At 33.9% G+C, this 19,599-nt stretch overlaps 1 protein-coding gene across 4 annotated transcripts in view; it reads right to left on the bottom strand.

The window, feature by feature from the left end:
• ARMC8 (armadillo repeat containing 8) overlaps window positions 1-19,599 on the bottom strand; it is a 142,747-nt gene that overhangs the window by 44,301 nt on the left and 78,847 nt on the right. For all 4 annotated transcript variants that reach the window (XM_077130228.1, XM_077130226.1, XM_077130227.1 and 1 more), the window contains 5 exons: window positions 17,763-17,838; window positions 17,576-17,666; window positions 14,903-14,963; window positions 13,681-13,881; window positions 8,932-9,027 (listed from right to left, as the gene is read on the bottom strand). In XM_077130228.1, coding sequence (XP_076986343.1) covers window positions 8,932-9,027; window positions 13,681-13,881; window positions 14,903-14,963; window positions 17,576-17,666; window positions 17,763-17,838 — 525 coding nt within the window. The remainder of the gene's footprint in view (window positions 1-8,931; window positions 9,028-13,680; window positions 13,882-14,902; window positions 14,964-17,575; window positions 17,667-17,762; window positions 17,839-19,599) is intronic.

Genomic DNA, 19,599 nt, shown 5'->3' with positions numbered 1-19,599 from the left:
TGCCCCACTCAGCTGCTATCCCTCTATATACAGAGCACTGCAACCAATAGTCTTCATTACCCTACAGGATAACTGGCTGAATTTTACGGTTCTGACATTTACAATTTACTCAATAAGTATAATGGGGAATCTACTATATGCCAAGTACTACTTTTTTTGAACTTACAGTCCAGTGACCAACATTATAGTTTGAGAAGGGAGTAACAATTCAGATAGAAGATTCAAGGATTTAAAAATATCGTCTCAAGTTCAAATCTATTCAATAAAGAAGCTGTCTACAAAATTAAATGTTGAAATTGTATTTGTCATATCCTTTAACTCTCGATACTTCCTCTCTAGAACAATAATTTATAATGTAATCACACATAGTGCCATTATAAAAACACTTTCAATTGATGGATTATGTGCAGAAGGAACAGAAAGATCTCACATTCTGTAGGTCTAAACTCCTGAAACAACTATTTTTAATATTTTCAAAGAAGTAGGTGAGAAAGCTTTCAAATAAGCTTCTTTACAAGAAATGGACTTTTCCAGACTCATTCAAAATAGGCTATTTCAAGTACAGTCATTTATAAATTGTATCTGGTGTATAAATCATGGCAAAACTGGCTTTCAATGTAAACAAGACTTTTGTACACACATGCAGCCCTGGAATAGGCAGTTTAATGTTTCACTTCCCTACCTAGTTTAAATTTTAGGCATCCGCACCAGTCTTCTGCTTCATTCCTGGGCACAAAGGTAATACATCATAAATGCCAGATGAATGAATGGACAAATGAACACAATTACAGCATCTCATTATCCATTAGTACCAAAAATCGTGTAAGAAAAAAGGTACATATTTTTAATCTGATGCTTTACAAATAATAGCTCATATAAAAAATTAAGTTGTATGCTAAGTTCTCTCAATTTGTATTTTCTTTTTCATCTATTTCAGATTAATCAAACATTTTTATGTGAAATTTCTTGTCACCCTATATCATAATCTGGCTATGGTGATGGTATTTAACTTGACGTGAGTAATGTGATGAAATGATTAAAAACACACTGGAATTGGAGAGACTGGGAGAAGATCTAGGCTCTACCACTTGCTAGCTGGGTGTCCTTGGTCAAACTGAAACACCACCTGATGTGCAACACTCATCTCACAGGCTGTATGAGGTTTAAGGGAGATAATGTGCTAATGCTCAGCACAGTGCCTAGCACATTGCAATAAAGTGCTTAATAAATGGCAGGGATTATGCTAAATTCAGTTTCCCAATCAGATTAACTTTTGATTTAATTGCCTGAATTATATGTGTTCTGCATACCCCCATACCACCTAATACAGTGCTTCATATTTAGCAAAAGCTTAATAGATATTTCTTTATTAAAAGAACTGGATCTTTTTCTTTCTTTTTGGCATAGTGAAAAATCTTATCCAGGTAACTCTGCTAAACAATACAAAGAATCCAATAACATTTCCTCTCAAATGCCACAGTTATTAACCCAATTTTTCTGGGGCTTGTCACATACTCCAAATCATTCAGACAAGGGAAGTGGCATGTAGGGAGGTATCCAGCAACAATGTCATATTATCAACACCTGCTAATATCTCACTTTGAGAAAGCTGGGCAAATGACCTCTTCCCCTTCTACCTTTGGTAGAGCCCTCTTTCTTTCTATAGTCCAGCATATGGAGGCAAATGGAAACTAGTTTTCTGCAAACTTGTTTATAGTAATTTCTATTTAACAATGCATTATAAGTACAGGGTTGGCAAATGTTTTCTGTAAAAGGTAAGACAGTAAATATTTCAGGCTTTGAGGACCATGTGTGATTCTGTGGTAACTACTTGACTCTCCCTTTGTAGTGCAAAACAGTACAAACAAAACAAAGGAATAAACATGGCTATAATCCAATAAAGTCTTATGGACACAAGTTTGAAATTCACATACTTTTCACTTGCCAGAAAATATTCTTCTTTTGATTTTTTCCCTCAATCATTTAAAAATATTAAAACCATTCTTAGCTCATAGGCTACAGAATTATTGCACAGGGAAGAGAAGCCCACAGGCTATAGCTTGCCAACCCCTGTGCTAGCATTTTAATCATAGAAAAGAGTATACCAACAGTCCTGATTCTTCCTCACAAATTCAAATTTCTGAAGGTCTACTATTCTACATATACTCAATCATTCCAAACATTTCATTCATTTCCAGATAGCGGATTCTTCAAAATCCAACTGAGTCTCTATTTTAGCTTTACAGACGTAATGTAATAATGATCATATGTTAGCCGTTCCCTTGGTTTATAAAATATCTGGCTTGGTTACAGTGAGCTAGGTTATAAACAAACTAACAGAATAACTAACCTGTACTTCATATTTTTAAAAAAGAACCAGAATTGAATTCAATGATTTATCCAATTACAGTAACACAAATAATGACATTAACATTCAACATTATTCCACTTAAACTCTGAAGTAGAAATTCATTACTTTATTTTATAAATACCTCTATTATGTATATAGCATTATCACTTCCAGGTTTGCTTCTTTCAGTATGCTGAAGGCCAAGGGTCTCAACACTGTGGGCAAGTGACAAAACCTGGTCCTGTCATGGTTAACTCTTTAAAAATACTTACCACCATGAACAAATGCTGCAGGGTTCATTTAAAATTCTTTGATAGGTTAGTTTTAAGAAGATAACCAACACTTAACCACAGATTAAGTCAAGAAATTATGAATTATCGCTCTTCAGTAGCACAGCCAAGTCCTGATGGGTGCTGCTTCTGTGGTATCATGAAAAACCTTCATGTTCCAAGATGCAGACCAAGGCTTAGAAATAATTCCTTGCATCCACCTTATTTTATGACGGAAACAAACACAGAGGTTTAAATCTGTGCCTTTTAAATGGCTGTTCAGAATTACTGAACTTTGCAAATCATTAAAAAAAAAAAAAGAGCTCATGGTATATTTTATATCATTATCCATAAGAACAATTAGTTAAAAATGATCATGCTGATGAATGTACAACTATGTGATGATATTGTGAGCCACTGATTGTATAGTATGGATGAACTGTATGTGCATGAAGACTTCTCAATAAAAATTAAAAAAAAAAAAAAAAAGACCAACTAGTAGTAATGTCAAGCTACGACAAACAATAAAAATTTAAAAGCGAAATGTCTGGTAGGCTTTGGAGAGAACAGAAAGATATTAAGAAAAACTGACCTAAATTTACAAATATGCTTTAAAATTTATAGCTTTAAAAATGAAGAAAAATGTACTTTGCTCAAAATCTGAACATATTTAGGATATAACTGCAAAGGAATGAAGATCCTTTGAGAAATGACAGGTATCTATGGATAGGAATACTTAGATAATTAAAGTTAAACAAAATTTGGCCTCATTACTTTTCTCAAGATATCTATAACATATAATTTTAACTAATTATTGATTTGAATTACGCATTCTATTTAATTCCCCCCCAAAACAAAATTATACTTGGTGCTTGGAAGGACTTATTATGACAAAAAAAAAAAGTTGCTAAAATCAGTATTCTAAATATACTTTAAAATATAACTGTTTAAATGTAAAAATAAGAAGACATCCTCTCATTAATAAGACTATAGAAAGAACCTGTGTTTCTGAAAAATAAGTATTATTTACTGGACATGAATAACAGTTTTGGAAATTTACAGCATAAAATCACTTCCTACTTTGCAAAACTTTCTTAATTATTTATATATACCTCTGTGCTGTTGGCCTTTTTTCCAAATACATTTATAAATATATATTTGATCCTCCAAATGAAGTCATTTAAAATATTCTAGTAAATGCTTCCACTTACTGATCACCTACTATATAGCAGGCACCATGCTAAATATTTTAAGTACACTATATCTCAACCTCATAGTTAAAACTTCCTTTGCTAGGAAAAACATACTAGAAAAATTTTCGTTCTTCTTTTCTTTCTTTCTTTTTCTTTCCCCTGCCAATACTTCTCAAACAACAACAACAGCTTCAGTTTAAAGGGCAAAAATACCCTCGGCTACCTTCTCATGTGAATGTAAATCACTGTGATTGGATGTTTTTTCCCTCCATAAGGAACAAAAACTTAAGATTTCATGTTTTTAATTCTTGAAAATATAAAATAAAGAGCATTTAGGAAAGCATTAAAATGACAAAATATTAAATTATAAATTTCCAAACTAAATTCAAGGATAGCTTCATAGATGCAACATGCCCATTTTAACTGATTCCAAAGAATTCTCTGCATCCCTTGAAAATTCTTAGCTACCATTTCTTTTCTCTAACTTATTGGTTTTATATTATGAATGCTCATATTTAAAGCTATGTCTTACTGCTTTTTATCTTTTTATCTCCCCTCCCTGCTTCTTCCCTTATACCCACCCAGAGGATAATGTTTATACAGTGTAGGTAATTTATTCAGAATTGAATTTAATTACTGACTTAAACATCTGAAATTCATTAATTGGGAAGATGATATTTTATGCAGGTATATATCACTTTACCAAATAGGCTAATTCCTGAAAGTCAGACTAATTTCTATAAACCAAATACAGTTTAATCTCTAGGGAAAAAAAAAAATTCCCCGATTGACACTTGAGAATGTTATAAATTTTTTAAAATCACATATTTAAAAAGGGAAAAAAAACCTGTACTTTTCTAATTAAAAATAATGGTCATGGTCAAAATTATTTCAAAATAAAACAAACAAGTACCATCCCATAAAATATATTCTCTTTGATCTATATCCACATGAGCAGAAGATATGCCCTGGGGACTAGTCTGCCTCTCAAGAAGTGAGAATTTTTTACATTTTCTCTTTTCTGAGTAACTATAGTGAAACCCTTTGCTAAATGAGCACAATGTGCATTTCCTCCATTTAAAATCCTCTCTCTTCACCTACCCATAACATTGCTAGCGATGTTAGGAAAATTCCCAATGCAGAGAGGCCCATACATAATCCAATCATGGGTACTTACTGTCTTTTGCAATATGGCTCATGCATTCATTTGTTTGTTTATACATTCATTAACTCGTGCAAATATTTATTAAGTGTCAACTATGCACCACGCACTATTGCACATGCTGGGAATAGTAATAAACAAAACATTAAAAAAATCCCTGCCCTCATGGAGCTTACATTCTAGTTCCTCAAAAGGGATCCCCACATAAAATATAAGTATTCAAAATCCAAAAGGAAAGCTTTCTAAACGGCTTCATTAGTCAGTGCCCGCCCCAGAGAAACAGATGCTACAATAAGTACTTCATTTAGCATTTGCAATGTTTTATTTTTATCAAAAATAAGAAACAGCATACTGGTTAGTTTATTAATTTCCTTGAATTTTACTATTTCTAATTTCTCAATTTATACTTTCTACTTCTGACATACTCCTCTAGTTTCTTGAAGACAGAAAACCTTTTTTCAATTTCCACCCTAAATGATGATCAATAGGTATCAATCAAACGATGTTCCTTGTAAGAATAATTCTTTATTATAAAAGAATATGCCTCACAACTACAGGATTGTTTGTCAGTGCTGACTCTGCATGATTTAACCACTGATTGAACTTTTGACTGGGTATTACAGTACCAGAAATAGTTTGTTGACCTATTTTCTTGATAACTTCTTTCTTTTTCACTGACCCATAACTAGACTTATGCTTCCTAATTAGCATTAGTATATGATAAAGGCTGCAATCAGAAACTAGATTTTCCTTTCAACAGACATTACAACTAACTTTTGCTTGGCACTGCCGTCAATGCAATTATTGCTAATATGTTCTGGACTCTTTTCCAATGAACTCTAATTCCTCCCTTGGCCTTTATCCTCCCTCACTGAAATCCATTCAGGATAAGGGACAATAATTGCAGTTTATTTAAACTCTTCTAGGTTTATGATGGCTAGGCCACAACCATTACCAAACTCAGTATCTTTCATCTTTTCCTGGACTTCTTCTCCCTCTTCATGTCACAGCCAACGGTCATGTTTTTCATTCTCATTTGCAGCACTCTTTCAACCAGCACACTCCCATATTCTAGCTGACAGGGTTCCACAGGAGATTAAGAAATTTACAGGTATGTCACAGAGTGATAAAGGATGCAAAGCTAGGAATTAGAATATCAACTCTGCTCTGCAGAGGACAGCAAAAGATCCAGGCATATTTAAAGAAATTGGTTACTCTGTATACGATTTCTGCATTTATATTTTATATTTATTCAACAAATGTTCATTGACTGCTTTTTACGTTTCAGGGACTGTTATACAGTTAGTTTCTTTTAATGGGACTACCACAACACTGCTCCAGTGTAGGGATGGGTAAATCTCTGACCTACAGGTCATATCCAGTTTTCAGCTTTTTTCATCTGGTCCAAAGAGCAAGTATTGAGAATGAAACAAAGCGAGTCTTTAGAGGCTCTTGGAAGCAATGCGGTGGAGACATAATTCTATGAAGAGCAAAGGTCTGGACCCCCCTTTCTGTTCTGCATCCCTCTCTGCGTCTTTGCTGCTATTTTCCCTTCCTCATTCTGCCTCCTTTCATGAATTGGCTACAACAGCATATACTGAATAATGTTCCCATTTTCAATTTAAAAGGCAGACCAAATGAATATTTCATTTCTTTCCTGAAAAAGCCAAAAAACCTTTTTCCATGCTTTGTTGTTTTTGTTTGTTTGTCTTTTGTGGTGGTGGGGTAGGAAAGAGGTCTACAGTCTTTGAAATTTCTTTCAGAGATTTCCCACCCATTAACTCGGTTAACTGAAATTCCATTTTCACAAGCATCAATATGCATTAAAAAATAAAACAATAAGCATTATACTTAAAGAACCTATGCAAAAAACGGAATACAATCAAAGTTCATAAGGCGCAAGTGTAAAAAGTAAATAAATATTTCACGAAGAAAGTGAATTAAAATCTATCCAAATAATTATTTTAACAAAAAAATGGTGTAGAAGTAAACGCATTTAAAGAAAAAGTGTTATTTTTTATAATACTGAAATAAGGATTGTTCACTCTTAAGGACGGTGGTCACCAAGCAGAAGTTTATCACAAAATTACTTTATATTTTCCATTTTAAGATGTCTCTTCAGTAGTCACTCTGAACTGTAAATTACTCAAATTTTAATTTCACAAAAATTAAGCTTCTTCCTAAAAACTCTACATAATTCCTATTACATAAGAATGTCATAGTATCTTTTCTTCACCACACAAAAAATTATAATAATTATAAGTTATTCTTTATTTGTCATCTTTCTACAGAAATGATCAGGAGTTAGCCTTACCAGAAAATTGCACACATTATGAATACAAGAGTTTTAATAAACTACTGATCAGACTGTTACGTTGCAAGTATGACTAGAACATGATATCACAAATTCATTAATTCCAAAACAACAGTTTATTAACAAAATATTACAAAGTACAAATGACATCCTATCCACCCTCCTGCCTCCCAACACCACCATTATGGTCTGTCTATCTATCTGCCTTTTGGCCCAGGGCATGGCCTTTTGGAGCTAAAAGAATAGGTAAAATAATTCCCCTGTATTTCAAAGGGTCCTAATAATCACCCCAAAACAAATCATGTATTTAAGTTATACAGTCCAACCATATCAAAGTTTAAAATTTTTATTATCTACATAAGTTGCCATAAAAGTCTCTTCCTTTGCAATAAACCAAGTACCTAAACTGAATGGACCATATCAGCATCAACATCCATAAATGCTTAGAAAAAGGGAATACCCTATTACTAGTATGCTTGCCTTGAAGTAAGGGTTTACAAATGAAAGCTTAGAGGATGTCAAAAATTATTTTCATAGACATTTACTAAACACACCAAGTCAAGAAATCTTGTTAATGGAACTAAATTGAGGTACATGGAGACGTTTATTTTGTTAGTTGTACTTTTTATACCGACTTTAAATCAAAGCTAATCATACATCTAATCTTACTGCTTCAATTAAGATTACTTCAATTTTCAAGGATGGTTCCTTTTCAATTTGTTATTTCAACAAACCTAAGGTTGTTCCATACTTCTCTTTCTACAGGCCAGAAGTACTTCTCTTTCCTCCCAGTACTTTGAGGTGTCTCACAGTGCTCCTTAAAACATCAATATAGATGGGGTGATACAGCAAATTGTTTTGTTCACATGTCATCAAGACAGAACATGTGATTCTGCACCCTGATGATCCCAAATGCTTCATGTAGAATTTCTTAGATTGTATTTTTCTGAGTGGTAAGCTCTGGTGTTTTAGTTTGTGGAGGAAGCCAGGTCAGAACTTACTATTATACTTTATTTCTTTCCTAGAGCTATTCTGATAAAAAACATGAGTTCAGTGTTGGACTAGGCTGTAGTAACTAGGGTGCTATACCAGTGAACATTTTTTAGGAGCTGGAAAATTCAGATGACCACTCACTAAACATAAAATCATCATTCCACAAAGATTTTATTCACATCAAACTTGCACAGTAGCAAAAAAATCAAAACATAACTAAGCCACATATCAAAGAACAATATACAACAGAGATTTGAATTTCTCCATGGCATTGGAAGGAAGTTATTTCCATAAATAACATTTACAATTCTAATGTTACGTCTTTCAAGGTGTCTGAAGCTTCACAGTGCTAGAATTTATTTTTATCAGAACACATGCAAAAATGTGCAACATAATAATCCATATTAATGACACAAAAAACATACCAGTTATTTGTTATTCCAGCTCGGCCATGCCACTCTATGTTTCTAAAAACAAACAACCAACCCCCCAAATCCGGGTCCCATTCATTCTTCAATTACGCCTTTAGTCACTCTGCTTTATTATATTCAAACAGTCACTGTTAGTGCTCTTCACCACGACTTTCAGGTTGACGTCACTCCCTGCCTGCTGGCTGTCAGGACTGGGGGACGCCCCTCTCCCAGACTCACCTTCTTCCGGATGTCTTCATCATTTGCTCCAAGAGAAGCATAGAGCTTGAATGCAGCCTGGCGGAGTTCATGAGCATGCTTTAAATCATGATCAAGCTATGGGAGGAAAAAAAAGATATATTCCAACGCAGTCCACAAACTAAACTTAAAGAAAAAAACTAATTAAGAAGAACAGAATAAAAAATTTTAACAACTGCTACATATTTAGTGCTATAACTGAATTTCCCAGTTATTTTTGGGTTCCATTTACGTATGACTGAGGCTTGGCTGTGTTGTGCCTGCATGACCTGAAATGGTCCACTTAGGTCTAAAAGTTGACACTAATATATGAAAAACCTTTATGAGCTTTTGATCCCTAAAAATTCATTGTTCCTAGATGGTAGTCTAACTTGCAGCAGCTCTTTGGAATGCTTTCTCAAAAAGAAGGCAAGCCATAAATTCTGAGAACTGAACTTGAGAGCATAGGAAGTAGGCAGAGATTAGGCAATCAATAAGTTAAGAATGTTCAATAAAGCTCACTTTAAACGTTCCTAGATTGTGAGTTCTAACAGCAGTCACATCTATTTCTGAGTTTTAACTGCTATTTCTAAATTCTGAGATGCTGCGCTCTTTGTGCATAACCTGGTAGTTCCCTGGAACTTTGGGTATCTGTGCTCTGAAAGCCAGCATTACTCCATGCAGCAACTGTTAAAGAAACTGAAAAACAGATCAGACTTCAAATAGAAATATGAATGAAAGAGACATCATCAGGACTAAGGTAAATCAAAATAAAGAGTAAAAGATGGTACTGTCTGCATTTTAAAACCTCAGCTTCTGGGTGAGACTAAAGGAAGAGATGTTTATTTGGTTCAAAATTTAAATTTTCTGTAGCACATGACCTAGTTTAAGCTGTCTGGTCAGTTTATTTAAACAACATAATTGCATGAAACCTAGAACAGGAAATGAGATCTTGTTATTCTGTACTTATTAATGTAACACCCCAATGCACTCCAGAATATTCTAGGCAGAAAACAAAAAAGTATTCGCAAAGTTCCCTTGAGGGACTGGGGGAAAATGTGGAGCTATTAACCTTCCCCACCTAGGGAATTCCTGTTATTCTTTCAAGCATATTAGGGACTCCCAATTTAATAAGCTAAACCCTCAATCTTGGGGCTTGCCCTTATAAAACTTATTTCTGCTATGGCAAAGCTAAGCTGCTTATAATTATGCCTAAGGTTCACCTCCAGAGACCCTCTTTTGTTGCTCAGATGTGGTCCCTTTTTCTAAGCCAACTCTGCAAATAAACTCACTGCCCTCTCCTACTATGTGGGACATGACTCCCAGGGGTGTAAGTCTCCCTGGCAATCTGAGACATGACTCCCAGAGATGAGCCTCGCCCTAACATCATGGGACTAAGAAAGCCTTCCTGACCAAAAAGGGAAAAACAAATGAAACAAAATAAAGTTTCAGTGGCTAACAGATTTAAAATAGAGTCGAGAGGTCAGTCTGGAGGTTACTCTTATGCAAGCTTCACCCAGATACTGCAAATTGCCATGGTATGCCTACCAACCAACAGTATTCCTGAAAACCTGAAGGAATACCCTCGGCTCTATCTAAGACTATAAAAGCTTTTGTTAGTAAGTTTATTTTTTTCAGAAACTTAAGGTCTTCCATATTGTTCCTATACCAAATAAGCCCCCAAACCCAGAGGTACCAGTCTCTCAGAGAACATCAAACAGTTTCATTCCTCTAACCTATAAGGTCAACACCCCTTTCCAGTAAAAAGTTAAAATGCTCATTGCCCAGATATTCCAAAGATTGAGAGAATGATCAAATGAGAGGAAGGAGGTATAACTAAGAAATAAGAATTTAACAAATGATTATGACTACTGACTTATTACATAGATTTTTTTTAGTTTATATTAGAATTGCTAGAAGTTAATATATGAAATTGCTGAACTGTAATTCAGTACCTTGATCTCTGATAATGATTGTATAAGTATATAGCTTTTAGCATGTGGCCATGTAAAAACCTTGTGACTGATACTCCTTTTATCCAGTCTATGGGTAGATGAGTAATAAAACAAAGGCAAAAAATAATAATACTATGGATGAAAATAAAATATATCTGAGATTTGCTTTAAAAGGAAATGAATTATATTGTATATATGTAGTCACAATAAAATTAAGAAAAAAAGAATGTACTCCAAAGCCTGGTGCCTAACCCTAGAACACTGTTGATACATTGAGTGTTGTTGCAATCCTCTCTTTATGAGATTTTCCCTAATTTTCTCAAACTTTTAGAGGAATGATAGCCTAATTTCAGCATTTAAAGCTTTTAGAACAGGGAACCCTTTGCGACAAACTTGAATAAACAATACACCATGGTAATCATTACTAACTCTCATTACCTGAGATTTATGTTCAAGGTTTTGTTCTGTGCTTGAGAAAATTATTACAGTAACTTACTAATATGAAACAATTAATGCTATCTTTCAAAATGCATAACTGGCTCTCTAAATGATCAATTCTTCCATAAGCCTGACTATATCACCAAACTATAATGAAGATAAAACAGAAGCATGTTCTCAGGATACTTTTAATGACTGACTATGAACCAGTAAATATACAGGATAAATCAATAATAAAAATTTTGTAAATAACAGTCCTAATTTAATTCATTCAAATGAGTACCACTTTCTCCAAAGGGGCAGTTATTTTAGAAAGGTTGACTCTTATCCAATTACATGGGTGCTGTCTATAGAATAGACACTCTCTTCTAAAGTTTAAAAGGAGAATAGAACTCTCTTTTGAAACTTCTTGAAAAGAAATATCTGGGGTAGGTGCTAGAAATCCTAAACGGTGGAAAGATTTCTGGCATAGCTGCTAGAAGTTCTTGACAGTGGTATATCCTCATCAACTAAGAGAGTTTTAATTTAATCATCATTATTGGGGTATGGGAAGATGGGGAAATCCACCAGGATATTAACATTTAAGGTAAAGAAAAAACAGAGTAAAAAAACTGAAACTGATTTAAAGTAGTCCTGAAGGCAATTCTTAAGGTTGTTCCAAAATGTTTTCGTCAAAGCTGGCACTATGGATTAAGGAACTTCACTATACATTGTATAGTGTATACAACTTCACTGTACACTATATATTGTATACACCACTATACAATACTTGTTTTGATATATATGTTCTAAAATACCTATTCCTAAAGTCTCGACTACTTTTTAGTCACAACTTATACATTAGAATATTGTCTTGAGCAAATATTATACACCTTGTAAACTGCACACTGTATCAATATGCGAGTATTACTTTTATGAACACAAACCACTAGATAATCCACTCTCAAAACCAAAGATGATAAAAACAAACTACTACTCAAGTTTGACACTGAGAGGTCATTTAAAAAAATTATTATTACAGTTTTACTATGATGGAAATGAAATGAAAAAAATCCTATCAGAAGAGATAATCTTTTGCACACTAAAGTGATTTGCACATACACTGGCTAGAAGTTTTCATACCTATGTTTTCTCACTCATATCCACCAAAGTGTTCTACTTGCCTTGCTAGGGGAGTCAACTTAGGGTGTTCATGAAGCCACAGTTAGGGCTTGCTCATGTATATTTGTACCAGTGAGAAAATGTATAAGTGTGAGCACGTGGCCAGAGGGAGACCAGGAAAAGGTGCACAGATGGTTCACACAATCCATCACCTCTACTTGAAAATGAATACTACTAAAGATAGAACAAATATTTATTAGTATAGATAGAATAAATATTAATATAAATATTAATGTAAATATCAATGAAGATTATTTTAGGCCCTTCATTAGAGAAAGAAAAAATGTAACCTTAATAGCTTCATTTTCAATGTTCAATGCCAAATGAACAGTTGCCTGCTAGATGAGGCAGCTGAGAGCTTTGGAGTTCACAAGCATGGGGGAATTTGAACGAACAATTAAAGCAAAATTACCAGTGGGGCCACAGGCATACAAAAATACAGTCACATTTATGAAACAGTACTGGTTACTAATTAAGAAGCAATGCTCTTTCTACCATGATGCCCTTCAATAAACTTTCTCTTAAAGAATGTTCATCTCTTATGTTTAGAGAATGGATTTGATGAATAGGTTGAGAAGCAAAAAGTCAAAAACAACATGTACCTATTCTAAAGAACTTATATTTTGAGAAAAAGTTAGCAAAATTTGGTTCATGGGTATTCCAAACTAGAGATTAAGTGGTATAGTAGATGTCATCAGCAGTTCCAGAGCCCAATATGAAAGTGAAGAAAAGGGAAGAAAGAAAAGATGACAGGAAAAGTTAGAAGAAAGGGTAACAAAACAATAAAGACTGTCTCTGGTGGGGAGTAAAAGGCCACTCACAAAAGATTACCCTTGACCTAAAGACAGAATTTATCAACAGAGATGACTGTGACCTTGAATAAGATTAGAATGATGCTGATATAATATCAATACCCAGCTTAGTACCCACTATTTTGGGGTTTTAGTTGGAAGTTAGAAATGCAATCTTCTTTTCCGTTTATCTGTTTAGGAAAAAAAAAATCCTAACAATAAACATTAAATAAATTCAATTAAAAAGACTTATAAAGCAATATAATCTATTTTATCAAAGGTAACAAGGTTACCTGTATTTAAAAGGACTTTGAACTGTAATTATTGTTTCAAAGTTAGAATTAAAAAAAAAAAAAACCAACAAAAAATACCTCCCTTGAGCAGCTGAAAAGGAAAAGAGAACATACCCTTTTAATATCAGTGATGGCACTCACTGAACTGGGATATTTGAAATAATCAGCAAGCATGGCGATGAGGTGATCAGTTATGCTAGCGATTCTCTGTAGCTCAACATCTGGTTCAATCAAATAGGCGAGTGTCTCTGCTCCTTCAACTCTCTCCTCCAATAATCTTTCCTTACTGCACATTCGAACCAAACAAGGTAATGTCTGAAAGGTAGTGAGATTAATTATTTATTTTTTTTGGCAAAGGGAAAAGCTTGATGGACAACATATCTGAGCTGACTGAATCAACTCAGTGGTTTTTAATCAGTTGTAATATTTATGATTAGATGTTTTCCTTAATGACTTTCAGAGAATAATAAGATATTTGGGGAATACAAAAACAAAATTCAGTGCATATTAATTAATAGGTATACTAAACTCTAAACCTACAAACTACATTAACACAAACTCTAATCGGGCTTTTGTGATTGATAAGACTGAAGCTTTTTGTACAATCTTCTAAGAGACATTTAAGAATCTCTAGCAAATGATGTCTAATAGTCCTGCCCATCTATGCATTTACTAGAAGAGCAATTCAATCACAAATGATCCTGCCTTAGAATATCTATCTTTTCCCCAATAAGTAACATGGCTATCATGCCTATTTTATTTTTGGTTTGGGGATTAATACTACAGTTGTAAAAACTGTATGACTTTTATGACTTTTAGGGCCTCTCTTCTTCAGGATTTTCTGAGTTCTAATTTCATTTGACATACCACTATGATGATGATGATTGCTTTCATGTGTTATTTACTTATTATCTCTCATTACATCTTTTTGACAATCTGCTACGACTGTGATACAATGTCTTTATTTGCAGAACTGGCAAATCTCATGCCTATAAAAATCTGTTGCAAACTGAACGAACATCAAGGACTATATATAACATTTTCTATTTCACCTAACTTTTACAAACTTTCTCAAATTCAACATCTTCCTAATTATCATTAAAATGAAAGAGTTGTGGCAAGGAAAGGATTACTTCACTTTGACTTCTAAAACACATCTAAAACCAATGTTTTTAAACTACATGCAATCCTACTGAAAATTATGTTTTTAATACTGTTTTATGCCAGCCACACATGCCATAATGTTCAATGTGTAAAAAAGAAATAAGAATACCAATATTTATATTCATTACTTACATAGCTTGATAATTCTTACATGTTTTTAGAATTAGCTTACCTTTAATACAATACAGTTGTCATCTGTCCGAATTGCTCCAGCTCTACACATGTAAGTTAAACTGAAATAAGACGGCAGAAAGTAAGGTTTTGCTTGGGTTTTAAAATTTTAAAAGAAAAATTATTTGTCTTTAAGATTTATATATGTACATACAAAAATTAAGAACTATCATTTATCTTGAGGCTCTGAGAAAGTTCTGATATCCCCTTATCTGAAGTTCAGTCAATTTAACTAAGAAAACTGATATATACATGTAATAAACCAGATAGATATTTTTAAATCTAAAAAATTATTTTTAAAAATAAATGGCTTAATAAATTAATAAACTTTGACACTAAGTGCTGAGCACATGAGGGTTCCTTATATTTTTTCACTTTAATATTATGTTTGAAATTTTCCATAATTAAAAGGAAATAAAAGGACACAAAAACAAAATATAAGATTAAAAGTGCAAGTTTAAATTAAGTTATGCTAGGATATATTAACTACAACAGCAGTTGCAGAAGCCATCAAAGAAGAGGCATTTAACTTTTAATACTTGTAACTATTCATTAGAAATCAACCAACCATTAAAAAGTTACCACATTTGCAAAGTCCCCTTGGGGGACTGGGGAAAAAGGAGGAAATATTCAACTTCCCCATTTGGAGAATTCCTGATACTCTCACAGGCAGTGGGGACAACTAATAGGTTAAGTCCTCGATCTTGGGGTTTGCCCCAATAAAATTCATTCCTGCAAAGGATAGGCCAAGCCTACTTATAATTATGGCTAAGAGTCAACCCAGAGAACTCATATACGTATTGCTTAGATGTGGCCTCCCTCTCTAAGCCAACTCGACAGGTAAACTCACTGCCCTCCCCTCTATGTGGGACATGACTCTCAGGGGTATAAATCTCTCCGGTAACATGAGACAGAAATCCTGGGATGAGCCAGGATCCAGTATCATGGGATTGAGAAAGCCTTCTTGACCAAAAAGGGGAAGAGAGAAATGAGACAAAATAAAGTTTCAATTGCTGAGAGATTCAAACAGAGTCGCGAGGTTATCCTGCAAGTTATTCTTATGCATTATATGGATACTCCTTTTTAGTTTATGGTGTATTGGAGTGGCTGGAGGGAAGTACCTGAAACTGTTGAACTGTGTTCCAATAGCCTTATTTCTTGAAGACAATCGTGTAACTATGTAGCTTTTACAATATGACTGTGTGATTGTGAAAACCATGTGTTTGATGCTTTCTTTTATCCAGAGTATGGACAGATAAGTAAAAAATTATGGATAAAAAATAAATAATAGGAGGGATAAGGGGTAATATAAATTGAGTAGATTGAAACACTAGTGGTCAATGAGAAGGAGGGGTAAGGGGTATGGGATGTATTAGTTTTTTCTTTTTATTTCTTTTTCTGGAGTAATGCAAATGTTCAAAAAATGATCATGGTGATGAATACACAATTATGTGATGATATCGTGAGCCACTGATTGTACACATGTATGGACTGTGTGTATGGGAAGATTTGTCAATAAAAATATTAAAAAAAGAAAAAAAGAAAGAAAGAAAGAAAAAAGTTACCAGCAGTGGCTTTGGAGATGAGTCTATGAGTTGGTTCTTTTGAAAAATAGTTTACCTTCACAATTACATCTTGCTCAGAATAAAAATATAATTAATTTGCATTTCCTAGGCAGGCCCTGAACATTAATTACTTCAGAAATTTAAATTAATGAAATTCCTTTTTGTGGTAGATTCCTTTAGCAATCTGGGGGTAAAGAAACAAAACTAAAACTCAATATTTTGGCTTCTACAGATAGTGATAAATCTGCAAAATTCTTTTACTTATAGAGGATTGAATTCCTTATAGCTGTTATCAATATCTTGAGGCTTGTTTGTTAACACATTGTTTCTGAAAGTCATTTACATGAGAACATTATTAACAAAGAGGCAAATGTTCAGTTTTGAAATTAAGACAAAAACAAAACATACCAATAAGATAAACAGTAAGAAAAAAACAATTCCCAGTGCATGAGTAATTCATTGAAAATTTCTCATTCTCTCCAAAATATGAGAGTCACAAGCTCTATCTAAAAGACTGGCACTAAACAATTTACTTAGCATAGAACCATACACAACAGGTGTTCAATACATCTGTTAAAGATAATAAATACAGAATTACCATGATTCATGCTTATATGAAATCAGGAATTAAGCTAATAAGAACTTCACATAACTACCTTATAACTGTCACATATTTATGAGGACTTTTTGTTGTTTCTATAAGGAAGCAGCAGCCACATTTGCTAAAATCATGCCTTGGTTATCAATATCAATTAATTCTCACTCCATGTTTATTTACTTCCTGGTTTAAGACTCCGCATAGTATATATTGGTTAAATTTGGTCTAATTCTGTCAACTGACATACAAGGAGAATAAGCTGAGAATGTATTGAAGTAATTTTTTGTAGACAGCGTCAGATGTTTTAAGAATTATTGTTCTGTATAACACTAGAAGTAAACTGAGCAAAAAGGTCACATTCATTTAAGAAAATGTGAAACCACCCCAATATTTTAGATTTCAAAATCCCAAAACAAGATGGGGATTGGAAATCAGCTAATTCGGTTGCCCAAAAATCCTCTGAGGTATTGATAAAGCATAGTCTTTCTTCCCCCATCATCTTGACTTTTACCATTTTGCTGATGTGAGTTGCATCTCAATTGGTTTATCTCTCTGTAACATCTTCACAAAAATCTGTGGTAATAACTCTCCATCAACCAAAACTAGAAATAAAACAAACAATAAAGATTAAGGAAATTCTTTAATCTACAAATTTCATAAATTAAATCACGTAGGTTTCACTGAAAGTTCCAGCCTACCATTTACTAGGGTCATCGATACCTGGGGGTTTTCAAAAGCTAAAACTGAGAAGCATTTCAGTGCTTGCATTCGAACCTGCAAAAATAAATAAACAAACAAAATAAATGCATTTATTTTTAAGAATATGAACTTTAATCTCTCAGAATCTAGCGTCTTCTTCCGAATATGCAACTAAATTAAATCTGCTTAAAATACTAAAAGAAGGCCTCAGGGGATAAAAATAACACCTTTATATCTTAAAGAATACAATAGGAGTTAAAATTAATTATGAAAAGTTGAAATTAATTTTTTAAATAACAGAAAAGAAAAAGTGAGGGAGAAGTAACAAATGTGAACTAGATAAATTCCTATTTAAAGTTAAAAAAAAACTGCACAAAGTACAATGTTGATATGACAAAGGAAACTTAATAATAATTAATTATCAAGTGTCTCTTAAGGGGACATGCCTTCTTTCCAAACTACAAACCAGAGAACCGAAGGGAAGGCAAAAAGAACAAAAGAAAAAAACCTCTTGTAGTTGTATATGGGGTGGGGGTGGGGAGGAGGGAAGAGGGAGAAAAAAAAACATTATGATAGGCTAAACATTTGAAAAAGACTAATTGAATGTTTGAAGCACCTATTCCTCAAAACTACATAACTGGTCTGGGATGAAACCCAAAGCCCAATATTTTGTACCACATACAATATACTTAGCAATTTGCAATAGCTACCACGAGAGCTGTTATTTTTTCATTTTTCTGTTTAGTTTTCACCAGATGATCCCGTCCTCACTTCCAAGTCTGAGGGATATATGATGTCCTTGTGTGGACCTGAGGTTGGCAGGCGTTCCCAGGTAAGGTGGCTGGAGTTGGAGAAGCCCTGAGCCTTGCCTGGGCGATGCCCTGCAGTGCTAGCATGTGCCCACAGGTGGAACCTGGAGCATATTAATGACCTCTCACAATGGAGCCTTGGCAAACCAGCAATGTTACCAAACACATTTTCTTTCCACAACCTGTGCGTTTTTAAAATTTGTTATGCTAAATGAAGAAGCCCAGTAAGGAAGAGAAAGAAATGGAGGAAAAGCAGGGGGAATTAATGAAGCTATAGGTTGGAGAAGAGAAGCAATAAAAAGCCACCCCAACAACTGCTTTTTGATGTGCAAGTGCTGACTGATCTCAGCCTGTGTGTGGAACAGAGCAGAGGAAGCATCTCTGAGTACACATTTCCTTCTCCTGTCTCTAGCTACTTTCAAGTTGGCTCTACCCCACATGCCTATTCTCATGAGCTCATTATCAAGACCAAATTTTGGGTGTCTGAATTAGGGAAAACATACACATTGGCAAGCGCTGCCTACAATAAAGCCAAGGAGCAAAAGAGCAGCATAGAATCACTACAAGTAGATGAAAGATAAAAATGACTGCTTTCCTGCTCTGCAGGACACGCACAGCATGCCCAGCTCTAACACGACACACTAAGGGCAATGTTCCAATTCACAGATTTGCTACCACTTACAAGCTGGACAACAACAAATGGCCAGAGTATTAACCTGATGCCTCATTATATATTATGATGCTACCTATATATAAAACATAGTAAGGAAAATTTAACTAACAAGAATGAAGACTCTACTTTTTACCTCCAAATACAAAACAGAACACATTTTAAATGCTGATATATATGTGAGTATCTCCTAAAAGTCTGAATCACTGTGCCTAAACAAATGTCTCAAATATAAAATCCAAAATCTTTGTAGATAGAGACTTCCATTGTCTCTATATATTTTAAGACATCACCTCAAATGGCACTGTCATCTGACCAGGAAAGACATGAAATATTAATGATTATAGATGAAAATCA

This window comes from Tamandua tetradactyla, chromosome 15, assembly GCF_023851605.1.
Source record: "Tamandua tetradactyla isolate mTamTet1 chromosome 15, mTamTet1.pri, whole genome shotgun sequence".
Taxonomy (NCBI): Eukaryota; Metazoa; Chordata; class Mammalia; order Pilosa; family Myrmecophagidae; genus Tamandua; species Tamandua tetradactyla.
The sequence above is the reverse complement of the archived record's forward strand: the minus strand, read 5'-3'. Positions and strand labels throughout refer to the sequence as shown.